General features: G+C 41.4%; 1 protein-coding gene across 7 annotated transcripts in view; it reads right to left on the bottom strand.

Moving 5' to 3' along the window:
* The window catches only part of si:dkey-178k16.1 (band 4.1-like protein 1), a 59622-nt gene that overhangs the window by 8786 nt on the left and 29393 nt on the right, over nt 1–21443 (bottom strand). For 2 of the 7 annotated variants that reach the window (XM_037772756.1, XM_037772751.1), the window contains exons 4-18: nt 19572–19676; nt 18401–18443; nt 18229–18304; nt 14130–14348; nt 13919–14006; nt 13062–13214; nt 11891–11988; nt 10224–10399; nt 9569–9825; nt 8469–8507; nt 7386–7415; nt 5522–5677; nt 3858–4862; nt 1740–1790; nt 946–1347 (exon numbers count right to left, since the gene is read on the bottom strand). In XM_037772756.1, the coding sequence (XP_037628684.1) occupies nt 946–1347; nt 1740–1790; nt 3858–4862; nt 5522–5677; nt 7386–7415; nt 8469–8507; nt 9569–9825; nt 10224–10399; nt 11891–11988; nt 13062–13214; nt 13919–14006; nt 14130–14348; nt 18229–18304; nt 18401–18443; nt 19572–19676 (2898 nt within the window). The remainder of the gene's footprint in view (nt 1–945; nt 1348–1739; nt 1791–3857; nt 4863–5521; nt 5678–7385; nt 7416–8468; nt 8508–9568; nt 9826–10223; nt 10400–11890; nt 11989–13061; nt 13215–13918; nt 14007–14129; nt 14349–18228; nt 18305–18400; nt 18444–19571; nt 19677–21443) is intronic. The other 5 variants (XM_037772752.1, XM_037772754.1, XM_037772753.1 and 2 more) reach the window with 5 other exon arrangements.

Genomic DNA, 21443 nt, shown 5'->3' on the forward strand with positions numbered 1-21443 from the left:
GAGTAATTATCTGAGTTTTGTCTCTTTTCTGTTTAATTCTAATAAGGCTGCATTGAGGAAGATGATCAGTTATATATCTTTAATTGATAATCAGTTGTATGAACAGACTGCAGAGTGTCTGTTGGTTTGGACAGAAGGCGTTTTGTTGTTGATATTGTTCCACTTGTGTTTAAGTTGACATTTAATGCAATCTATGTTGTAGCCTAAAGGTATTCATTTAACAGTAGTATCATATATCATCATACCCCCCTTTTAAAATGTAACTCAGTAACGTTTACTCAGAGTATACTTCAACTGACCTACTTTTTATTTTTACATAAGTACTTTTACTTGAGTAAAATGTATTTAAAGTAACTAATAATACTTGAGTATAATATTCTAGTACTCTTTCCACCTTTTACGCTGTAGACCTTTATATATCTAGCTTTTTGACAATTCAAATCATAAAGCTAAATATAAAAATACCAGACACGGAAAAACACATTGAAAAACACTTCAGGTGTGATCACACTTAATTTTTTTATACAAACGCAATCTTGTATGAACTTGCATGAACTCATCAACAGCTCACTTTGTTGGCCTGCCATCACACTTTGTCAGAAACTTGGGTGGCACTCAAAGAGATATGGTTAGAGGAGGAGGACGGGGGGGTTGAGATTGAGGGAAATCCAATCCAGCCATTTGCCTGCACTCTTTTCTTGTGTTTATTTCTCATGTGCTTCTAGTTAAAAATCACATGGAGATATTGGTATAAAACATTTTTATGATTTCTTGCCATTTTTGTTGGTACATTCCTGTTCACACCCAAACTCACGGGCACTGCAGTTTGATTGAAAGAGGACACATATTTTTAGGTGCCTATAAATAGCATTCTTACCTGCCTGAACAAATCAAACTAAGAGAGGAGAGGCTACAAACACTCTTGATATGAAAACTTTGTTCTACCTGCGCATCGGGCCGTTTGACCTCTGGTCGGACCTCTTCAGCCGGAATATGTTTGGCCGGAGGGCTGCTGCTGGCTCCTCTGGACATGGGGGCTGACACCAGCGGAGGAGGTGGTTCACAGGGGCCCTGGTGCTGGACGAAGTCCATGCCAAAGCACAGACCCACGTCGGGTGACATTTCCCTCTCCCCCAGCTCTGTCATGCCCCTGGAGAACTCCTCCATGCCCGTGTGCAGGTCCGTCAGGACGGTGAAATCCACTTCGGCCTCCAAGCTGGACGTAGAGCTGACCGTGATGCTGGAGCATTTGCGTTCGATGCCCAGGTGGGTCTCCTTCAGGTACAGGATGTCCTGATCCTGGTCGTCCTCGGAGACGGAGCCCAGACGTCTCTCCCACGGTTCCCTCTGCAGAGAGGAGTACAGGACATCGGACCGTGTAAACTACAAATATCTTTACTTATATAATCAAAGAATGTGAGTTTCTCTACTGGTTGTTTTCCAATAATTATGAACAACATTAACATCATCAGAACACATTATGCATCATAAATAGTTATGTTGTGTAACTTTAGCAGTTCAAAATCATGTGTTTTGAATTGTGGTGGTGTGGTTTCCCTTTTGATTTAGATAGGAATTTATAGAGTGTGCCTATAATGAAACCAGAATAGTGAAATAATTTTGCACATAAACACAAAATGATGGAAACATTTTGAAGAAAAATGTGTTAAAGTGCAGTTTGAATTGCTAAAATGGATGAAAAACAAATAGGAGACTGGTGGAGCTGAGAGACGACTCACTGAAGCTTCGTTGAAAGCTTCCTCGTAAATAGCAGGTGTGGGAGGTGTATCCTATAGAAGACAAACAAACAGGAAGCAAACATTAATATAAAACTTATATGTGTTAAGTTATGCATATAGAAACTACAACAACCACAGGCCATGATACCAATCTATGCTATAGGCAACATGTGTGTAATCTCATCAGAAAAAGAGAGAGCAGTATGTTGACATGAAGTTCAGTATTATTTGTCACATTTAGAGAGACCACATTTGCAATGCTCTCTACTAACAGCTTTTATGCTAATTGCTTTTGTACTGGACGGATTTCTCTGCATTATTATTCATAAAATGTAAACACTTAATTCATCCACCAACAAGGGCTGCACAATTAATCAAATTTCAATTACCTTTAAAATTCTGGCTTCCAACAATTATGAAAACAAGATAATCAACATTAAACAATTATTGTGCCGCACTCCGTTTTGCAATGACGCTCTCGTTTTGTCTTGTGTTATAAATCCAGCGCACCCCTTTCCTTTACAGCGGTGCGCTTTCGTCTTCTTTTGTCTTGAACCATGAACCCCGTCTCGTTTAGTATTTTTTGTGGGTGTGACTTTTTTTCGGTGTCATCACCGTTCATATCTAGTAGGGCTGTCAATCAATTAAAATATTTCATCACGATTAATTGCATGATTGTCCATAGTTTCACATTTTTTTATCTGTTCAAAATGAACCTTAAAGGGAGATTTGTCAAGTATTTAATACTCTTATCAACATGGGAGTGGGCAAATATGATTTCTTTATGCAAATGTATGTATATATCTATTATTGGAAATCAATTAATAACACAAAACAATGACAAATATTGTCCAGAAACCCTCACAGGTACTGCATTTAGCACAAAAAAACAAACTCAAAGCCCAACAGGCAACAACAGCTGTCAGTGTGTCACAGCTACAACCTAAAAATTGCAAGTTAATGCATTAAAGAAATTAGAAATAAGTGGCGTTAAAAACGAATTTGTGTTAACGTGTTATGATCGCGTTAACTTTGACAGCCCTAATAGCTATACAACCAATGTGTTTGTGATTAAATTGTTTACAAGAAAACAAAGTTCCTCATAGACTTAGCCTCTTAATTTTGCTCTCAAAGTGCACCAGATTGATGCATTTAACTTTAAAGTGTAGACCACAAAATTGCCTTTCTAACTGCGTGATGTTTCCAAAGTCAATGAGTAATCGTGTTAAATAATCGGGATCTCAATATCAACCAAAATAATCACGCAGCCCCATCAACTTCAGGGTTTGTGCTAAACTTACATAATAAACACACATATAAGAATTCCCAGAGACTTTAAAGCTTACCGCTACTGTCAAAAGCATGCACATAGGGTATAATTTACAGGTTGACATCATCAGAAATGACTGCAAGTGCAATGGTAATGCCATGCACTGAAAGGTTAGATTTTTCCCTTTCAGGAAAGAGGTATTCATATTCGTAAATGCAGCATATGAATGCCTAAGCCCTGAGGAGGTTTGGCAGCTCTGCAGCCTGTGATAACATCTAATCGCCTTTTTTCATTTTTCTGCTGTTGCCACAGAGGTGCCAAGGCAGAACATTTGGTTCAAATGCCCTTCTCAGCCACTTACAAAAAAGATTTAAATCATGTGGAAAAAAGAGGTTTGAAAGAAAAAAAAATGGTGGAAAAGGTCTTGCGCTCCTTGCAACAGCAGCCACCTTCTTATTCTGTGAGGGTGTTGGAAGGAGAGACCAGGTGTGAACGTGACAAGTTAAAGGTGGGATACAAAAGGGACGCCTGAAGCTTAAGCATAGGGGAACTTTGCTTAAAGGCCCGCAGCGTTCTGAAAATGGCCAAGCAGATGCGAAGGGGGGAACAAGGGAAAGCAAAAAGCTCTCTGGGCCATGGACGTGAACTGAGTCGGTCAATGATGCGATGCCAAGGGACGTGAACTTTTGCTTTCTCATACACAGCCACATGAGTTCTGAAGTATGCGTGATTTGTTTGTTTTTAGATGGTTTAAAAACAAGATCGGCACGACATCGCCTGAAGCTCATGCAATGCTTTTACTTTCCGATGATTTGACAAACAGGTTAGGGGGGTCAGGTGGGTTTTACCGCTTGCTTCCTCTTGGCTGTTTCTTGGCTGGGCGTCCGGTAGTGGATGTGGCTGCTGTCTACGTTGCTCTGTCTGTCTCGGGACCACGGCGTTTTCAGAGGGAGAGTTCGCGGGGGAGCTGTTGGAAATTTGGAGCTAGAGAGGAGATTCTCTGAGTTGTTTTGAAAGTGATCCTCGTGTCCTCCTCTCGTCCACAGACTTTGTCCTCTGCCGTCTCTGAGCTCCTGTTGTCCAAACAGCTCATTCTTAATCTGCTGATGTAGTAGAGTTTGCTGTTGATATGACATTGCAGCTTCACCGTGGTGTCTGGTGGCCCCTGTGTTTTCCTTGACAACATCTCTAGCTGACTGCAGAGCAGCATTATCATCCACTCTCCTTCCCGCCTCACAGGATCCGTCTTTTGATTTTGTCATCTGTGCGTCCCCAGTCGCACCAAAGACGCCTCTATCAGACCGACTTTGAGTGTTTACGGCACCTGTGTTCTCCTTATTCACAGACTTCTTTGATCTCTGTGGCTTGAGAGGAACTATTTTGGTGACTTCTGAGTGTGAGTGTGAGACTGTTTTGTTGCAGTCTTGGGCTCCCACGGGGCTCAGGTCTGTCTCAGTTCTGCCTCCGTCGCCTTTCGGGAGAGAGTCCACAGCCACCGGAGTTTCGAAGCTCTTGGGTCTCTCTCGATGCTCATACTGACAATGCCTCACATCTCTGTTGATCACTACAGTCCCCTCATGTGGAGATCCGTATCCATTTTCTTGAATGGCATTCCTCGCTAATATAGAATCATGATGCCCGTTAGTTGCCGCTGTGTCATCCACAGGGTTCATATCCGTTAGCGCTCTAAAGTCTGTTTCCTGTCTGGGAGATGTTTTTAAAGAGTCCCTGGCTGTTTGACAGCTGCTCATCTTCGCTTCAGTCCGAGGCGTCACAGAGAATGTGTCTCTACTCATAGAGGAGGTCTTACTCTTTTCCCCTTTAGAGTAAGTATCCAGCTCTCCTTCATAAGCCTATGTTGACATAGAGTAGACAGTTGCATTAGCCTAGCTAGAGATAGCTGCTCTTCCACTTGTGATATCATTGTTACCCAACATAATTACTGTAAATGAGTAGTGAAGAAAAACAGTGATTAACCTTGGGGGGGCGTCACACTTTGATGGATTTCAAGATAGGGGTGTAAGAAAATATCGAAAATATCGAATATCGTGATATTGTGTTTTGTGATACTGTATACATTTTTAATTAATAGTTTACATGCAAAGATTAACTCAGTCAATACTTATTTCATTTGCAAAGAGATGCACCCTCTCAGTGTATGTGTGTGATTTTCTGCATATGGTGGTGTGTCCTTTATACTATGACAGTTTTCCTAAAATTAGATTACAAAAATCGCAATATATCGCTTTGCTTACAGTATCGCCATATACAGTATTGAATTGTAACTCATGATACGTATCGTACGCCAGATTCTTGCCAATACACAGCCCTATTTTAAGATGTTTTTTTCTTATTTTCTGTGTTTTGGCTCCATGGAATCAAAACTTTGACAGAGAATGGAAGGAGCAGACAGAGTGCGAAACGGGTGACCAACAACATTTTTTAGAAAATGGTAATATGTAGGAAACAAATTATAGAGTATTATAACTTGGGAATAGGATTTGGTTCTTACTGGTTTCCGCTCGGGGGTTCCTCCAGGAGGAGTAGCCGAGGAGAGGCGTTTCTCCCTCTGGGCCATCTTGCTGTTCGGCTGCCTCAAAGCCCTCTTCAGCTCGTTGATGCTGGCCTGGTGCTTTTGTAGAACATCTTCTGGCTTATCCAGGAACTGCTGCCGACACAGTGAAAGGCACATCAGGGACACAAATTAACACAATTTAAAATCCTAGATCTGAATCTAATCTCTGAATCTGGTTACAGTCATTTCTACAGTTGATCTAGATGTGGATTTAAGTTGAGTGTTTCATTTCAAAATTCTTACGCTAGCGCTGTCCTAATGAGGGTGTGGGGTAGGGCTGCCCCCTCTTAGTCGATTAGTCAATTAATCAGTCGTTTTGGTCTTAGTCCGATAAGATTTCTTAAGTTGATTAGTCATTTTTTTTAATGTTTTTTTTCATGCTGAATAATTTATTTCTAAGAAACTTATGAGCACATCTCTGGAAAACACAAGATTTAAAGTGGTACTTTTGTGTGATTCTTTGTGGAGAAACTCAAAGAATCATGACATATCTGTCGATAAAATCAACTAATCGATTAGTCGACAAAATCATATGAGTCTCTGGCATTAACATGCATCCTGGGTGATCCGATCACAAGTGGACAGCTCTAGGTACTGTACAGGTGTGAATGCACTCTAGATGAATTGAGGATGCATTGATATCCGATCGCTCAGACCACATTCGGAGGTGGTCTGGGTGACATATGGCCACATTCTTTTAGCAGTGTGTACGTGAGAATGTGTCCTGAGCCACAATAAGAACCGTCAACTCAACTACTCAACTGCTCGCTTGCTCACTCTCATCCCCGGCTCTGAAGCTCTCTACACCACCATTGCCTGGCAAAGGCGGCAGTGTTGGCAGCACGAGTGTCCAGACAATAACCTTATATTTTTATGTTGATAAAATGTACCCAAATTCACAAATATGTATGATATTACTACAGACATTCCTGTGATATTACATTGTGATGTCTGCTGTATTTGCCATGTGTTTACTACATGTTTATTTGCACATAGAGAGGGGAAGTGAGAAACGATCACAAGTGGCCACTCAAGACGCATGTGGAGACGCATTCTACGACGTACTCAGAGCTGCCCACTTGTGATTGGATCACCCAAAACACATGTTAATGCCAGGTCTGAACAGGGCCTTAGTCGACGAAGAATTTCTGTGGTGGAGGACAGCCCTAGTGTGGGGCGTGCCTGTCTGTGTCCTGTTATGCAACTGTGCGGTAGGATGAATTAAAGGCTGCCAAACATGGTTGGACGATAGAGGTCTGTCTGTACTGATGACATAGACCTTATTATAGTGCACTCAGATCATGATTATTATCAGCATTTTTCTTTTAGCTTGCAGCATTGTAGATAAAAAGAGGTTCAAATAAAGGTCTGGAGGTTTAAAAATATCCTGATTACAGGGACAAACCCTATTTAATAGTATATTAAAGTGCTTTGTTGTTGCTCGACTTTTTTTTACAAAAATACCTTGGTATAATGCTGTAGTGAGCACCTACCAATCTTTGGAAGATGGAGCACAAAGCCCCGAACATGAGGTTTGTAATTATTCTCTGATCACAGGCCAGACAGATAACAACAAATATTTTAACAGTGAATAGTGCTCATAAAATACCAAACATGACATGCAAAACTATCCTGTTGCATTTAAGAAAGTGGTGCACCAGACAACTGCGTGTGCTCCATTGCTGCTTCTGTTTGCTTTGTTATAATAGTAAGTGACAGCCACAGTTATGGATGACAAACACAAAGCGTGCCTGGTGAGGGTCACGCACAGTTCATGCCAAAGAGAGAGGGCAAGCAGTACCTCCTGTTTGGGCCGATGCGTGGCCAGATCCTTGTCCGACAGATGAGGGAGCCCGAGGTGGGGCAAGTGAGATGAAGTGAAGGGGGTTTTGAGCAAAGCAAGTTGAGGATTGGGGGGAGAACAGATGCGTGCAGAGACAAAGAGGTAAAGTGCTGCAGGTGAGTCAAAAAGGCAGGCGGCCAGACGGACAGACAAACAGTCGACACCAGCGGGGCTTTTGACTAAGAACTGTTAAGCCTTTTTAATGTTCTGCCAAGAAGTCAGGGACAATCCATTTCAGTGTCAGCCAATTGATAATTAATGCAGTCATTTATTGACTGAGCGAAAGTGTTTGGAGAGGGGGATTATTCCCATACTTCTTCATCCAAAGATTTGATGAGAAGGCATTACAAAACCACAAATGAACAGACGCTTTAGTGACTAATGCAATGTCAATATTTCCTAACACTACCACACATACAGGAATAATACGAGACTACATACACTGGATTAACCTTTACCATATAAATAATATTTACAACAAATAAGAGTATACATCCAGATAGACGGCTTTGCATAAAAAAATACTTACTAAGTTCAATAATGAGAGTTTTACACATCTCAGCTGGAGTACCAGGAGATTTGCCAACTGGGGAATCACTGAATCATCAACAGTGCTTAAGGGCCATCTGTTTATCCTGCTAATAACAATCAATCCCTCTAATTTCACACAGGGACACTGTTAAAGATGTGTTGGCAATTGAAGAAAAAAAGCTTTTTTTCCACTGTTTCAGTCACTCTAGATAAGAGCTAAATGCCTCATTTTCCAGTCGGTAGACAAGAAAAAAAAGGAAAGAAAGAGCCTGTATAAATCCATATTAAACATTTTGTGTCTATTCATCTGAAGATCGATTCATGCACTTTCCATGGATTTATACTCAGTGGAATCCTGGAAATCATGACATGAAAAGAAATAACATTCCCTCCAGAGACAAACAATCAAAAAAAGGATCGGTTGTGTTTAGCAAAAACACAGAGTACGGGTGCATGACCTACAACAACCAAAACCACACAGACAGACACTAAGGTCCAAGGCCAAAGTACCTCTGGTTTTGAGTCTACTGGCGAGCCGTCCTCCTCACCCTGCAGGAGAGGACGAGGTGGACGATGGAGAGGTCAGAGAGAGAACAGAGCAGAGGTTAGCAGGGTGTGTTAACATTACAGCGAGGGGAAGAGAAGAACTGTTAGAGGCAGGATGCTGGGTTAAAAAAAATATATCATTGGCAGCAAAGAGGTCAAGTTAGACGATTGAAGAAATGGAGAGGACTCATTCTGAGAAGTCTCATAAGTCTTCAGAGGAGCTGGAAATAAGGGAAATTAAAAAAGTAGGGATGGTGATTACAGGTCTTAAATGAAAAGGGAATGTGCAAGAGAAAGATGAGGAGTATTAGTTAGAAGTTCATGAGTTTTCTGACTTGGGGTGAAGCCGTGTATTTTGTATGTTTCGTCAAAGGCAATATTAGGTTTATCAGGTGAGTGTTCATTTAATTTGTTGATTGACATTCATACTAAGTTTTAGCCTGTTTTAACAGCTATATATTAAAGGGATAGTTCGGGTGTTTTGAAGTGAGGTACTTATTCATAGTAGGTGTATTACTTACAGTAGGTGACGGTCGGGTCGCCCCCAGCATCGTGAAACAGACAGGAGCACCGACACCGAAGCAAAGCAATATGGTGCTGTGGACGGGGACGGCAGAAAAACATATTTTAGCCACCTAAAAAAAGGCTTGATAAAAATGTATATCCGTTTAAGTATACGCTATATTTAGAATATTTTCCAACGGCGAAGTGAACTGAAAGTGAAACATATCTATACTGTTTTTGTCATCGAAGCCTGCTGGCTTTGTAGAGAGCACAGATAAGTTTCAGCTCAGTTCCCCGTCGGAAAGGAGAAGGAAAGGGCTTTCTGACGGCAAGATAAAGTGGTGAAAATATTCTAAATATGGCGTACACTTACACGTATATTGATTTTTTTAGGTGGCTAAAATACGTTTTTTGCCCGCCCCGTCCATAGCACTGTATTGCTTTGCTCCGGTGTCGGTGCTTCTGTCTGTTTCTCCAAGCTGGGAGCACGCCAACCGTCATCTCGGCTGCAGTGAAGGCAGGTTTTCTGTGTATCTGAACGTATCCTCTCATCTTTGTACCTTGAGGTCCAAAGTCTTGGTGGGCGTTGAGATGTGAGCGCCCCAAGCATGCCTGTGAACTTGATCTTCATCCTGACCATCGTTCTGCTCCAGCTCCTGGTCTGTGTACTGGTCCTGGTCTTGGTCCTGATAGTGGTACTGATCGTGGTCCAGGTCCAGGCTGCCCTCTTGGTCCAGGTCTTCTCTGGACATGAACTGTGTGCGTTCACTGGAGCTTCTCTGGGACAGCTGGTCCATACTGTAGCCTAGAGCCGAGGCTGGTGAAGTGCAATGGGGGGGAAACATCAACCACCTGGACTCAAGTGTTAAAGCTTTCACATGACAATAATCTACAGTGTGTAATCGGGTCACGTATATCGATAGGCTGTGCTCTAACATGAAATCACAAGTTAAAATCTGCCTTTTATTTCTGTTTTTGTCGAGGAATTTCAGGCTCTGACAACATGGGACTCCCCTCACTTTGAAGGCCATAACACAAAATCAATAAGCCCCGTTGCTGAAATTGCTCAAAGTATGTTTTCATGCAGACATTGCTATCAATCCATCAATCCATCTTCTAAACCTGAAGGGTTGGAGCCGAGTTATTGCTTCACAATATAATCCCTGAAATATATATGAACCTCCGTGTGGACGGTGAAATCGTCCGGGCTCTTACCTCCATCAATGCTTCGGGGCAGCATGTACCTCTTGCTAACGGATCGCTCGAACTGTGGGGCGGGCCTGTCAATCAGAGCGCTGGCCTGTCTGGTCTGGGCCTGGGTCCGCCCGCTGTAGCGGAACTTGGAGCCAATCACAAGGAAGCCCTTCGGAGGCGGCTCTGGGGAAACCAACCTGCAGGAAGGTTTATATTTTACTTAATGACAGTTTAGAACATTATAGGGGTTTATTCTACTGGTCCCTAATTTACTAACATTTTTCTGAAAAGAACTACAGTCTGTGATTTGGTTGTAATTATAGACAGGAAAATATAGACAAAGATCTAAGACTATTATTTCAGTTGGGCTCTGCCCTGGAGACTCCAGGAAATGACTGTGCCTAGCCAAGAAATAGTCTGGCCCCATGCAACCACATCATGTAAATTATACACTTTTATACTTTGTCTTTTGTGTGGAATAAACGGATGGGATATTCTGTGTTAATTTATGAGTTTTAGTGCTGGTGGGCAGATTTTGTTGCCATCAAACAGAGCCAGGCTCGCAGTTTGTAGTCGTAAGCTAAGCTAACCAGCTCCCGGATTTAGCTGACATGAAAGTGGTATCAATGTTCTTTTTAAAGTTGACTGGAAAAACTGACAGAAATTCCTTTAAACTCAAGGAAATAATCTGTTATTATCGGAAACTTTACACTGATGCTGTGTCACACTAGCAGTGACACAGCCACAGGCTACAAGTCATTTTCAATGGAAGCCGGTGACATGAAGCTACAAACTGGAAATAAGGGAAATAACTCTGAATTCAGCTGTTAGTGCATTTTACAACTTTTAGGACGTAGTGATTTAAATGAGGGCTATTCAAGTGTTCATACTAGGAAGTTGATTTAACTCCTAAAAAATGATTTGCTGATTTACGTCTCTGTTTCAGTGTAAGTCTATGGGAAAAAGTCTCTTTGGGCCCAATGGCATCACATGACGGACATGGAAGTTTTTAGGCCACTACGAAAATTTGCTTCAAAGCCCAGCGCACTTCCTGGGGGCTTGGTCTCAACTTTTTTCAGCACTCTAATGACGCAGTGAAGCGTCAACCAATCACATGTTCTTGTTTCACCTTGTTCTGTCTCCAAAGATAACATTAGCCAGTTCCCATTGCTATTTAGCGTCATAACGTCAACGAGCGCTTGAACAACACTTCAACAGCGACTCGGCGACAATGTAGCTAGCCACGCTTAGCCGTTGAGTTGCTTTTTTTGCTCATAGTGTGAACACAGCATAAGGGCTGAATTGCATGCTTGCCTGTAGACAAATTTCATGCTGTGCCGTGCTGTGCACCGATTAAAAGACTCTCCAGCTTACAATTGCAAATAATTGGAATTAATTAATTAGAAGTGTACCAACTGAACTCTGTCTCCATTTTAGCTCAAATTAGTAGCAAATTACCAAGAATCAGAAACCTTTCTATGAATTTACAATTACATATCAGTTCCTCTCAAAGAAATTATACAGAACTGTGGGACCTGTGGGAAAAAAATGTTTCAACACATTTATATAATGAGTGGATAATGAGAGGATAGCTCGATTGTGCCAAGTGTTAACAGTTCATGCAGGGTGCAACCACTACAGTGCAGAAAAAAGTGTCCACCTGTGTATCTGTGAGTATCAAGTCCTACCTGAAGAAGGTGTGGTGCTCAATGCAGACCTTCCACAATCGCTTCGAGGCCCGATGGTTGGGCAGCTTGAAGCCTATGGTGCTCTCAAACTGTTCATACTGAGCGGTGAGGGAAAGGAGTGATGGCGGATGAGGAAGGGAGGTGAAGAAGAAAAGGGGAGTGAAGGGAGCGATGGTGGCAGGGTGAATTGTGTTTACTCCGCAGCAATGGAGAAATCAATGCTGTTTTTCTGTTTACTCGCAGAAATATTTTCTTGGTCAGGTGGATTTTCCATCTCTAACCACCCCACAAATTAGCCGGTCATGCACTCACTCCATCAGATGTTCAGTAGCGTGAGCAGAAGAAGACGCTTCAAATCAATATGTTATTAGCAATATAACACGTCTTTAAACATTAGGACTAGTCCTTTTACGAGAGGAAGCCAAATCTTGTCCCACACAAAACAAAATCTGCGGGGACAGTTTCAAATAAAAGGGTTTTAAAACACAATGACGACCCTCCAGGCAAATTTGAAGTGACAGCTGACTTAAGAGGATAGATCTGCTGAACAAAGTATGTGCACAGAATGGCCTCGGTATTCGCTATGAAGACATCAATGTCAGTTTAACAGTGGATGTAAAACACACTGCAGATACTCCAAAGGCCAAAGAATGAAGTAAAAAAACAGCAAAATCATAATAATATTATAGAGTTTAAAAGCAGAACGAACATAATGTGGCTCTAACATTTTCAAGTAAAATCCTTGATGAAAGTGCAAATCCTCACGACTGGCTAATCACGCTTTAAAGTCACCATAGAGGAAGAGAGACGAAGGAGGAGAATAAAAACATGACCTATCAGCCCTAATCTTTAAGAAAACGATATCTCTGAGGGCTATAAATAATGTCCTTGTCAGTTGTCACATGGCTTGCTGCAGTAACACTTTTATCAAACCATGAAATGACTATTTATGCTGTTTGGGACAAGTCAAGAGAGACAATAATGTAATTTTAACAACTGTGAAACCATGAAATAGAAATGTGGCTCTTTACCAAATTATCCTTCATTCCAGTAGCTTCCGCTCTGCCAGAATGACTGTCGTGAGCTGTTCTAGTGGGAATGTGCTGGCAGTAATTGCACAGTGAACACCAAGCAAGGTGCAAAAAACATGATAATGACGGTTTTGATTTACCTCTCCTGGGCGGATCTTGATGTAGAAGTTGCTTCTCTTGTAAGAGATCTTTAGGATTTTTGGCCAGGCAAATCGGTTGATCCTCAGACGGTCTCGGTAGATGAGCAGACCGTTGGCGCTCACGCCGAGCATTATGTCAATTCCTTCTGAATCCTGGTGAACACAAGCATTGAGCGTCAGGAAACCTCCGACAAAATCGTCGACAGATGAACAGTCTGGCAGTACCTAAAGGCCCTGACACACCAAGCCGACGGTCGACTGTCGGACAGTTTGAGGCCGTCGGGGAGCGTCCGTCGGCCTAGTTTTTTCGGTGTGTCCCGCATCGTTGGCTCTAGTCTGCCCGTGGCAAAGTTTTTTCAGCCGTTTCAGCATGTTGAATCAGCGACAGCGCCCGTCGGTGAGAGAAATCACTCTGATTGGCTATTCAGCTAAAACGAACCAGTGCACGAGAAGAGAAACGGAAGTGAGGAAAGCAAATCAACGAGTAAAGCCAAGAGGAAAAACACAGAAGGCTCTTCTCATTTTTCATCTTCATCTCATCTGATCATTCCAACGCACGGATATTTTCACAGCGACATGAACATCTGGAATGAAGCTAAGATGTGAGTGAGAGTGGTGTGTAAATGGTCGGCAAACGCCGCTTTGTTTCATGTACGTATCGACCTGCTGGTGTGGAGAGCTCTTTCTTCTCACGCAGGCGCAGAACGTACGTGGTAGTTGGCCGTCGGCTGTAGTCTTTGCAGAGTGTTCGAGTGCAACTTTTTTGCGACGTGAGGTGACTCAACGGGCGGCCTTTGTCGCTGCTAATTCTTTAATGTTGGGTTGGTGTGTCTGGGCCTTAAGTTTTATCTCTGTACCTTAGCGTGATGCAGGTCCACTCCATACATTGAGAGCTTCTTGGCATTTTCTAGAAAGTTCACCTCTGCATCTGCTGGACTCATTCCCCTACAACACAAACACCAAAACCTGATTCATCACTTCTTTCATATTCATCCCACAAATCATAAACACACCAGCTGTTATCCCTGTGGCATTCAATTTAATTAATGGAGTGATATTTTCACTGACCTGTAGTTACGGTGCAGCTCCATCACTCTCTCCTCCAGCTCACGTGTCTGGTTGGGTGCAAAGCGGAAGTCATTGACGTAGTCTGGGCCGTGTTCTTCTGGCTCGTAGTCTCCCACTTCGGCCTGGACAGTGTAGGAGCCCAGAAGGGCGTGGGTGACGAACGAGCAGGGCAGACGACCGGACAGAATGTCGTCCCTCAGCTGCAGGCACAGGTAGTACCTAAAGAAACGGAAGGGGGTGGAGGCAGAAAGCTGCTGACACTTGTTTTCAATCTTTAGGAAATATCTGGAAGAACCACTGCTGAACTTTCCAGTCACAGTCCTTATTTTATGTTTTTAGCGATGATAGTGGCATTGCTCTAGAGACCGCAATGTCTTTGTGCTGCATCGGGGAAGGTTCGGGGTGAATGGATGGGCCAAAAAACACCGGATTTTCGCCCAGGAGACCGGTGTTTGTACCCCGTGTGAAACCAGAAGTCAACGTTGATTTATTTGTCATGTAACTTCCGTACTATGCCACATCTGGAGTTATTTTAACTCAAACCGTGATCTTTTCCTAAACCTAACTAATTTGTTTTGTTGGTTAAACCTAACCAAGTTATTTCCAGTGAATACGGAAGTTTATTTTTTTAAAAGACTGGAGCGGAAATTGACAAGTGTATCACGTGTTGCTGGACATTCGTAGGAAAACACATGAAAAAATTAGGAATAGCTTTTCGTAAGATATCATATGAACCATTGTATGACGATACGTTGCTTTGTGTCTGTCAGCCGGTCCACTTCTTCCCAGACTGAAATATTTCAACAACTAATGGATGGGTTGTCATGGATGACATTTTGCATTTTTTGATATTCATGTTGCTTAGAGGATGAATCTTAGTGACTTTGGCGATCCCCCGAATTTCATTAAGCGGCACCATCAGATCAAAATGTTGACTTTGTCCAATACTGGACAATGACCAAATACATGTAAATCCAATGACATTCCTGTCATCCTCAAGCTTCTAAACATGGATTGAGTTGATCTACATCTGGGCCTGTCACGCAGTAAAAGGTAATTCACTCAAATTACCAAAAGTACTTTGTTTTTCCGCTTACTCCCAGTGGCTATTTGTTGAGGTTTTTAGGTCTTATTCACTTAGAAATGTGGTGGAAATTCATTAAAAACTCGACGGCAAAATGTCTTTCCAGAAACAATTTCCAAGATATTTAAGACAATCCACAGACCTCACTGTCAACAATTAATTCTTTAATCCAGCATTAAATGTTTCCTAATGAAAATAAAACATTTTATAGAGAGAACTCTTGTCAGAGTGGATTATCAAGAGAGTAACTCGAATGCTGTTTTGGGAAAGTTTTATATGAAACACGTTGAGCACCACAAACCACAAACTCCATCGGCATGAAATATCTCACAACCAAAATGTGTTTTTGTGTGATTTGGGTGAACAGACCTTTTAAACAGTTCCATATGGGTCATTTATGACATCTATACACACTTTTGTACTACAACCTTTTTGACGTTGTTCTTTGGTTTGGTCATGATTGTGATACTTGGTCTTGACAAAAGCCTAAAAATGTTCCATAACCTTCAATATATCTATATATATGTCTGTACAGAGTACATAAAGTACATACACTTTACACAATGGTCTAGTACATGAAAATAGACATTAGGCCAGTAGTGGACAGTAACTAAGTACATTTACTCAAGTACTGTTCTTGAGTACAATTTTAAGGTATTTGTACGTTACTTGAGTATTTCCATTTGCTGCTACTTTATACTTATACTCATCTACAATTCAGTGGCAAATATTATACTTTTAACTCTACTTACACTATATTTATTTAATAACTTTAGTTACTTTTGCAGATTGAGATTAATATTATCATGTATTATTATAGGTTAAGATAAAACTTTTGACTATTGATTCCTTGGTGAAATTCACAAGCTATCCAGCAAGTAAAAAAATAAGCTCTTCCTTGACCAGCTGCAACAGTAAAGTAACGAACACATTAATGCATCAATAATTGTAATTCAATAATATAATATATATTATTCTGAAAGGAGCCATTTGATGCTAATACTTTTGTACTTTTACTTGTAACAGAGTATTTCTGCACTGTGGTATTAGTACTTTTATGAAGTAAAAGAGTATTTTGTCCACCACTGTATTAGGCCTATATATAGACCTTTTTATTGCCATTCTGTTGCTAGGGCAACAGCTTTGGTCCAAGTTTACTTCCTGTTAGCCACTGCATTATTGCAAAAGGAAATACAAAGGGGCCCAGTAAGAACGTTTATGTTGTCTAGTTTGAAAAGGTTTACACTGGCCTATCTTTGTGCAAAGATCATGCTGTCACAATATTGTCAACTGTGTTGTGTCCAAAGGAAGTTCTATTGATAAATGGATTTTGATTTAGTTATTTCGGTGTCCTGCACCACATGGTGTCCAGCACATAGTGCTAACAAGACACTCAACAACAACAACAAAAATGTCTTATGATCAAGGCTTGTTCTGCCACCAGCAGTTGATTATTCTGTTGCTAGGAGCAACCGCCACTGGCACAGTATTTATAGCAGTTAAATTTTAACTGACAATCAGCCTCTTGTCAAAAATGAATGCATGCATTTTGACAGGCATTGTTTATCTACTTCCCAAATGCACTTGTTGAAGAATTACAGTATCTGTAGGCACTCTTTTTATGATGGCTGTTTTGGGATTTTTAATTTTGTTTTTCTGCATTCTGTAGACTGCTAGCTAAGCTAGCCCAGTGGGCAATTCTGGGGTCTAAAAAGTGAAACCATTGCAGAAGTACATTAAACTTGCATTCTTTCTAACAGCCAGCAGGGGGCGACTCCTCTGGTTGCAAAAAGAAGTCTGATTGTGTAGAAGTCTATGAGAAAATGAGCCTACGTCTCACTTGATTTATTACCTCAGTAAACATTGTAAACATGAGTTTATGGTCTCAATCTCTAGTTTCAAGTCTTCTTCAATACAGCATGATGTTCATTTAGTAAGTTATGGTCCCATTTAGAGTCAAATAGACCATAAAGCAGGGGATGATTTAGGGCGTGGCTATTTTGTGATTGACTGGTCGCTACCACGGCGTTGTCCGGTCTGGGAGTTGTCTGTGTTTTCGTCTTACAACTTTAACCATTTCAAAGAGTGTTTTCAGTTCATGACAGTTAATTATAACCTTGTTGGTCACCTAGAATGTCTTATTCAGCGTTCGTTTGTACTTAGCTCCACCCTCTCGTGTCACTTCTGGTTGCAAAAAGCCAGGATGGCGACGGCCAAAATGCCAAACTCGAGGCTTCAAAATGGCAGTCCACAAACCAACCATCCACTTTTTATATACAGTCTATGAGTTAGCCATTAGCTTAGTTGTCTGTGGCTAATATGTTTCTAATACAACATTTTAGGCTAAGTAACTGTTAGCTAATTTACTGCTGGGATAACCGTTACTCTTGTGGACTCCAGTGTGTATGTTTACTAGATTAAGTACAATGTTGTGTGTTATGTAAGGGATAATGTACAGCTAGCGGGTCATTGTTGTGAAAGAATCCCCTTCAGGGCGATGAGAGGTGTCCTGAAGGGGATTCTTTCACAACAATGACCCGCTAGCTGTACATTATCCCGCTTATTACACGGCTACTTACTTAAGAAATCAATATTTTGACACAAAAACAGTCTGCCAGAGTCCGACATCAGAACTATGCCCATAGCAACGGTCTGCATTAAAGAAATTACAGACCGCAGAACGCTGTGATTGACCAATCAGAATCGAGTATTCAACGAAGCCGTGTAATAAAGTACAATAGTGTGTACTTCCTATATAGATTTGTCACTAGTGACACTGTTTCTTCCTGGCATTTTTTATAAGTAATAAGTAATAAGTAATCCCTATCAATCATCACTAGAAGTGTGTGGTGGTGTCTGTATCTGCAGAGTTTTCACAGTTTCACAATTGCCTCCAAAGGCAACATGTTCTCTCTATAAATCCTGCCAAAACAAAAAATATCCTCAAGGCAATTCAACATATTAGCTTCAGACAATTGTGAGTTGTGCTGGTGTTGTTGTTGTTTTCACACCTACCTGGTGATGTCTTCAATGAGCACAGACGGGTCTGGAGGGTAGAACTTGACAGAAAATCCAAAGATCCAGGAACCAACTGTGGACAAACCACCAGAAAGGTTCTTTTTTGTGAAGGACTGCTATATCCGTGTGGATTTGTTGGACTGTGTGTGCGTGTGTGTGCTGAACTTACCCCGAATTTGCTTCTTAATCTCTTTGGAGGGATCCAACCAATGCTGATAAAGAAAGAAAGAGACAGTCCCTTTGAGAAATTCAACCTCAGCAAAATGATCCATATTCACATTTTTCAGAGCCCTTTTAAGAACTGTACATCACTGGCTGCTCTTCCCTTTTTATATCTGTTCCCTAGTTGAAAGCCAAATATATTCATACTACAAGAAAACGGATGAAGGCTTTATAAACACTGAAAGCATCAATATTGGGGCTATAAATGCCAGTTGAGTCCAACTCTCTGCGCTTAATGTCACTCAAGCTTTCATGGTGCTCTGTAGCGCTGTGCACCATTTTTTAAAAGGCCATACTGTCTAATCACATTTCAAAAGGTTAAAGGCCATGTATGCCACTCTCAGGCTGTATGTGGTTAAGTACGGTTAAAAGGGCAACCGGGGGACTCGCCGCTTCATAACACCTGGGAAAACAGTCTGGTTAAATGGGCTGCTCGGCTGAAAGGCTGCTTGACATTTGCTCTGAAGTCAGTGACAAAATCCGACCCAAAAATCTATTAAAAGCAGGTTTAAAGAAATTCATTGTCAACACATATATTTGGCGTTGGACTCTACAAAGATTTCCACCAGAGAAGGAACTAAATGACCACCCACATAATATCAATAATAATCCCAGAACAGAAGAGCTTCTGAACTAAAGTCTATTGTACTTTACACAATAAAATAGCGTGCTGCTTGCAAACCACAATGGATCAAGAAAAACATCGTTAACAAATAAAGACGCATGCTCTACAGTCCCATTTTGTGCCAGAGTACTATTCAGTAAACCACAGGTTCGAATTCTGAGGGTTCGTAAAAATGTAGCTTTAAAGTAGATAAACAGCAATGTGTCCACATGACAGATTTTATTTTATAGGTAAGAACTTCACGTACTAAACACCCAGTGCATGCATGCACCTCATCTGTGTGTATGTGTGAGGTCTCTCCTACTATTTGGAAAATAATTTTGGACTTCACACCAGCTGATTCAGGGTATAGTTTCTAATCGGGGACAAAATTTCCCTCGAGCGACAGAGGTTCAGTTACAGATCTTATAATGAAGATATTCAACTTCCTCAAGTAAGATATCTTAATGAGTGTGTGTGTGTATGTGTGTGTCTCTGTGTGTCAGTGTCTGACCTTGGCGTTGTCCGTGTCCTGGAAAGTCAGGCCAAAGTAGTCCCTCTCCAGCAGGTTCAGATGGCCACACACCATGTCCAGCAGGGTCTGGCCCTTGGCAAATTTCTGTTACACACACACACATGCACAAGAACATATTATAAGAACACACAGCGAGTGGGCAGGTGGCACAGTGCAGGTTCAGGTTGTATGAACATCACGTACTGTAAAAGAAGAGGACAGAGTGTAATAATGCAATTAAATAAAGATAAGTAAGTTTGCGAAGCGTCTGCTGGCCTATAGTGGAACTGGCAACAGGGAAAAATTTACCTGTGTCTGTTTTTCAATTGTATGTAACTTTGTATTATAATAAAAATATAATGTAAGTCCCCCAATCTTTGACTTTTCCTAGAGTGTGTTATTTAACACCCTCTATTGTTATTAACTGTCAAGATAAAGCCAGATTAAAAAAAATGGCATTTTATACCTCCAGCGGGTAGAGAATGCAACGCCTTTTGTCTACTACTGTGCGTGATAGAGCTGCATCATAAGTCATAGGCTAACCTTCACTATGGACAGGAGGAAGAGATTTATGATTGCACATCTGACCTTAGACTTGCTCAATGCATTGAGTGAAGAAGAGTGTGATGGTGGGAGGTGTCAGGACTGAGCGATGTGTCCTGGGTTGAGTGTGACTCTTGTTGTGAGTAGCATAAAGGGACTACAACTGTAGCATTTAGTTATATAACCCTGTGTTGTAGAATGATAAATATGATAATGAACATTGTACCTTGAAAATCAATGCATTCTAATAGCGGGAAGTTTGTGACCCGGCAGACATGTTGAGATCAGGTTGAGGAAATACCAAGCACCGCCCACCAGCCGGAGCAAACTTTCTAATTTTACAGCTAAACAGTAAACTGCAAGATGTTTCTAAAAACATTTGAGGAGAGAAATAGGCATTACAGTAACAGAATATTGATTCATATTTGATCTGTGTTGCCTAGTTTGACCGTTTTAATCAGAGTTCACGAGTGATTGACAGCTTCTTCCGTTGAATGACAAGTGATTGGTGAAAGTCTCCCGTCACGGTGTAGATTTTCTAAAGCCTGAAAACAGAGCCATGAGGAGGTGCAGAAGTCTAGTTATCTCTCAGAACACTTGAATTACAATATGCTGAAAGGTTATTATGGAATTTTCCCAATGATGCCAAAAACATTCTGCCTACTGCAGGTTTAAGACCCAGACAGTATAACTGCAACGTCCCTGGTTCGCTACCAGCCGGTGAACCTTTGTTGCATGTCATAGCCGTCCTTCTCTCCTCATCTTTCCTGTCTACATCTACAGCATTCGCAAAATGCAACCTTGGGAGAACAAAAGATTTGTAAAACTGTTTATTCTATGTAGATATTGTATTCATTACGGTTGGTTATGTAGTAAAATAGTAGCTGAATCTTATTTTATTAGATAATAATATCACACAAAGGAGTAACAAAAAAAAAAATCAGTGACATAAAAATCCTCCCCGACTGTGGTCTGATAGAAGCTTCCAGTCTGTCCTCTCCCCCGTCGAGCAGGAGGAGCTACTCTCTGTATGCCTATATAAGGGGAGGAAATGCATCAGTGGCGTTTCAACAGACCACACCTATTTTCTATCCAGCCTTTCAGGGCTGAAAACGAGGCCTCTGTGGGATGCACAGACGGCCTTGGCAAAACGCTATCTCCACAGACACACGCACACACACACACAGGAACACACACACGACAGATTCATCTCCTAGGGAAACCTGTCTCCTATGGCGACAAAGCAACCAAGCAGCTGTTACCATGGAAACAGAAGTAATAGGTCCCTTCTGTATGTGCGTGTGCCCTCTCACTTTCTCTCTCTCTGGT

The sequence above is a fragment of the Sebastes umbrosus genome, chromosome 6 (genome assembly GCF_015220745.1).
Source record: "Sebastes umbrosus isolate fSebUmb1 chromosome 6, fSebUmb1.pri, whole genome shotgun sequence".
NCBI lineage: Eukaryota > Metazoa > Chordata > Actinopteri > Perciformes > Sebastidae > Sebastes > Sebastes umbrosus.